General features: G+C 49.4%; 1 protein-coding gene across 1 annotated transcript; it reads left to right on the plus strand.

Annotated features, from left to right (window-relative positions):
* Positions 1 to 1,690: 1,690 nt before the first annotated feature.
* On the plus strand, positions 1,691 to 2,928 carry LOC121837685. Its single transcript, XM_042293435.1, has one exon. The coding sequence runs from the start codon at positions 1,711 to 1,713 to the stop codon at positions 2,926 to 2,928; it is 1,218 nt and encodes a 405-aa protein (XP_042149369.1). The 5' UTR covers positions 1,691 to 1,710.
* Positions 2,929 to 4,892: the final 1,964 nt, after the last annotated feature.

The following is a 4,892-nucleotide window of genomic DNA, read 5'->3' on the forward strand; positions in this document are numbered from 1 at the left end:
CTTGTTGATTTGATCGTAAAAAGTGCGTAAGACAGCTTCGGAGCTGTCGTAGGATTCTGTCGTAACCTGCGCAAAGGTTACGACAATTTCGTTTCGAGAGCACGGGTTTTCTCTCAAATTTGTCGTACGCACTTTTTTCGTCGTGAATTCGCTTTGAGAATCCGGCCTCAGAGCTGGTTTTGTCAGTGCTGCCGTGGTTGCCGACTTGCCGTGGTGCAGCGTGCGTGCAGCCCTTGCGCATCTCAAACGGCGACGTTGTCACAGGTCGTAAATCGTCGACGCGCCACCAAGTGGCAACGCTCGTAACCACAACATTCACGCCGTAGCCTTTCCCGACCGGCACAAGTGATGTCACGAATGCGCCCAATATCCCAAGACGCATCGCGCTCTCCGATGGCCGATTTTTGAGCGCGCGCCCAATCGGGCCCATCAGGGTGAAAAATATAGCCATCCGTTCAAAATACAAACGCGCGATTATGATTTATGAATATCATTGATCATATTGAACCTATTTCTGACCATAATAGGTGTATTTCAAGTTTCGCTTCAGTATCCCTTTAAGACCGATTATTGAGTATGCGAAAATTGTGTGGGATGCACATACTGTGGCCAATTGCCTTAAACGAAAAAATTGAGCGACTTGCTTTTAGGGTAATCTTTAACAAATTCGGTCGCGCTTTTTCTCCAACAAAATTATGCGAACTCCCAAATCTCCTAACTTTGTGAACGAGGACCAAGTACGAAAGATTAGAATTCCTTTTCTAATATATACATAACTGCATAGAGATCAACAAATCGGATTTGTTGATCTTTATACAGTCCGACGCGCAGCTTTTGTGTCCGCGTCTTAAGAACATTGCAGACGACGATAGACGGTGGTGGAATAGCAGACGAGGCCGGAGGCTGCCGCCCGTCTGCTCGCACGACCGTAGTCTTTTACAGGTTAAAAAACGTTGGCGATGGAAATGATGGCTAGAGAGGAGGAAGCAGACAGAATGCTGGAGAGGAGGAAACCTCCTCCTCTCTCCAGCGTTTCGTCTGCTTCCTCCTCCCCAGCCTTCTTTTCCCTCGAAAACTTTTGCTAACCTGTAACTGGCTGCGACAGGCAGCGTCAGATGCCAGACTATATACACGTTTGTAAGTCCGGCTTCAGGGGGCTGCCATCTTGCTCCCTGGGGTGCGGACGGACGCGTCCTAATCCGATTACAATGCCTTGCTAAGGCGTCATAGTCGGATTATGGCAGCGCCAAAACGCACCCAACTGGGCAAGATGGCGGCGCCCTGAGACCGGACTTACAAGCGTGTGCAGACACACCAGGGCCGGTTTGCTCATCTTGCGGCTGCGGACGCGGCCGCGGCCAGGGGGGATTTTTACGTCACGTGACCAGCTCCATGGGGACAAGGAAGTACCTAGCGTCCCTGCCTAATGGCGGAGAGATCCGCATCGCTTCAAGCACAAAAGCCTAATTTCGCTCGCAGAAATTGATTGCAGGGACTTTCAACTGGAGTCTAATTGACCGCCCCTTTATACTGTAGGAGCGGCAGGTAAAGTTACGGCCAGGGAGGGCAAATAGGAGCCAAAATAAAGAAAAAACCACACGAGATAAAAGCGGTAGCAGTATTTTTATATACCTCCGCCGGAGCCGCACTTTGCGCCTTCTGCTGTGGTCGAGAAAGAAGAAGACGCCGTTTCGAACGGCCACGTTTTCCATGTTCTCCGGGGAAAATTTATCGGCCGCTGGCCGAGGAAACGTTATGACGTCTGATAACGTTACAGAAGACTACCGGATAATCCTGCCACGTCTGACATCAGGTAACCTGAGCCTGAATTCCGTTTTCTTGCATGGGGACCTCTCGGCGCGCCCGTATCGAGCTCCTGATTTTCGAGACGCCCTACGTGGCATCGTCGAATTGAAGGACGTTGTGAGCCTCGGACAGTTCCAGATGTCTCACGTCTGGATGCTGACGTGTGTCAACGCTGTTACCAAGGCAAAGCTCGTCGCTCAACGAGAGCTCCGCGTGAAAGGCCGAAAGTGCCTCATCATTGACCCGGACAAGCAAGAAGTAAACCTAAAGCTTCTTTGGCTTCCACAGCATCTAGAGGATCGACGAGTTATCGAAGCTCTCGCCCCGTTTGGCAAAGTGCGATCGATCAAGAGAGAAAAATGGAGGTGCAGCGAGCTTGAGCACATGGAGACTCTAAATCGAGAGGTAGTACTGGTATTAGGGGATGGTGTCAATGCCAGTCAGATACCACATCTCCTTCAAGTCTACGGATGCCAGAGCCTCGTCCTTATTCCTGGCCGACCTCCGCTGTGCTTGCGCTGCAACAAAGTGGGACATATTCGACGCTACTGTAGAACACCGAGGTGCTCCAACTGCCGGCGATATGGTCACCAAACCGAGGAGTGTGTCAACGGCGCCACCTATGCGGACATGTTACGACAACGTCAAACACACGAAGATGACACAGCGGCGGAGCTCCTAATGGACGTCAGTGAGGTAGCTGACGTCACCGGGGAATTGCCACCCGTTGAATCGGCCCATCCTTCACGAGACGCACGGCCCGGGGACAGTACAGACACCCAGCCATCACAAAACATCGACAAGAATGAAGAATTTCCAGTGTTGGAACCTGCAGCATCCCCAAACACCAGCACCACACAGAATGCGCACGTGGAACCTGATGCGACTCCCGTACCGACTGTCTCCAAGGCTCCGACTACACCTCAGCACACAGTTAGCGAGGACGGCCCTTCCTCGAGCAGCAGCCAACCACTCAAACGACCGGCACCGGTTGACACAGAGGCACCTTCGTGTTCAAGCGGGTCCTCAACACTACTCAACCGTGTTGGCGACGGAGACGTCGCCAAAAAGAAGGCATCGGGGTCCCGTGCCAAGCCGAACGCGAAGCCAGGAGCTACCTAAAGTGTGGCGAGTGTCGCTCAACGCTGAAATGCGGCCTCTATGAGGACGGATAGAAGCTAAGACTATTCCCCTAAATTTCACAACACTAAACGTCCGAGGCCTAAGATCTCGTGCGAGGCAGGTGCAACTTTGTCGGCTCTTGCAACGTGAGCGGCTGGACATTGTTGCGATTCAGGAGACAAAGATAGAGTCGGAGGAGGCCACAACAAGTGCGCTCCAGCCTTTTCTACACAGGTATGAAGTTTGTGTGAGTCACGCTGTGGGGCTATCGGCTGGTTGTTTCTTGTTTCTCCGCAAAGACTTGAACTACACCTCGCTCTCGTACACGGTTGACACTGAAGGTCGTTTTATCTGTTGTGACATTTACTTAGAGGGAATTCACTGGCGGCTGATTTGCGTTTATGCCTATAATGACTCTTCTAGTCGACTTTCCCTTTTCCAAAATTTAGATACTTTTCTTGACACCGACAAATGTATTGTCCTATTTGGCGACTTTAACTGTGTATGCGAAGCCCACGACCGCTCGACGATCAGTCTGAGACGCGACAACAGCAGTATCGCTCTCGAGAATCTTGTGCGCCAACACTGCCTAAGTGACGTCGGTGCTTCTCGAACGTCCATCAATCGCTCCACGCACCTGCAAAGTTCTGGCCACGCACGCCTTGATAGAATATACGTGTCTAGTTGTCTTTTGGAACACACGTTTGAATATTTGGTAACGCCGGTATCCTTCTCCGACCATTGTGTTGTAACCGTGAGGCTAGGCGAGAAACGCAAACAAATATCTAGGCCAAAATGGGCGCTGTGGAAGTTAAACAGCAATATCCTTAAAAACAATGACTTCAATGAGAGACTAATTACCTGTTTTATGGCTATTCGTAGTAATACCGATCTTTTCATTTTTGCACAGTGGGATAGTTTTAAGCAAGAAGCTAAAAACATCGCAATTGAGTGTGCGTGTATTCAGGCATATCATGAGAAAGCTGACAGGCGTGCACTTACACATAGCCTTCACGAACTGTATGAGCTGGAATGCGAAAAACCAGGTAGTTTTCACGAGGAAATTTGCTTTCTCAAATCTGAGCTCCAACGCCACGAGCTTCAGCGTTACCGAGGAGCGGCTGTGCGATCAAGATGTCAACGCCTTGTGTCGGCCGAACAACCTACTAAAAAGACTTTAGATGACGAGCGCAGGCACGCCTTAGCTAAAGAAATTCCGGAGTTGCTATGTAATGGCGCTTACTCAAGAAATACCGAAAACATTATGAACACATTCACACAACACTATCAAAACTTATTTGGTCAGGTCTCCCCCTCATCAAATGAAGAGTATGCGCCTCTCGTTTCACTGCTGCCCAGCTTGAGTGACGAGGACTCCGAACTATTTACTAGACCGTTTTTTCTCAAAGAGATATGCCAGGCCGTGGGGTCTCTTCCTAGCTCGAAGGCACCTGGACCAGATGGCCTCTCAGCAGAATTTTATAAGCAACACATAGACATGATATGCCCATTCCTCCTTGAACTTTTCACAGCTTCACTTCAGTATGGCAGGTTACCTCCATCGTTTTATCAAAGTCACACCGTGTTAATACCAAAAAGCTCCGACTCCGACAAGTTAAGGACTGTTGAAGGGTATCGCCCAATAGCGCTCTGCAATGTCGATTACAAAATATTTGCCAAAATTCTTACTAAACGTTTACAATGTGCCATTTCAAGAGTGGTTGGTGCTCATCAAACATGCGGGATTAAAGGCCGCACAATCCAGACAAACATTCACGTAGCGCGATCAGTTCTTCATTGCTGTGACAGTTTACAAGATCAAGTAGCCATGCTTCAAATTGACCTAGCGAAAGCTTTCGATCGCGTAAGCCATTTCTTTTTGTTTGCTCTTTTAGAACACATAAACGTAGGAAAGGTCCTCCTTAACGGTATAAAAATATGTTATTCCGAAGCAACAACTCGAA

Source organism: Ixodes scapularis, unplaced genomic scaffold, assembly GCF_016920785.2.
Source record: "Ixodes scapularis isolate PalLabHiFi unplaced genomic scaffold, ASM1692078v2 PGA_scaffold4__175_contigs__length_147842914, whole genome shotgun sequence".
Lineage (NCBI taxonomy): Eukaryota > Metazoa > Arthropoda > Arachnida > Ixodida > Ixodidae > Ixodes > Ixodes scapularis.

Coding starts and splice junctions, on each gene's coding strand:
- LOC121837685 (XM_042293435.1), top strand. CDS start 1,711: ATGTTCTCCGGGGAAAATTTATCGGCCGCTGGCCGAGGAAACGTTATG.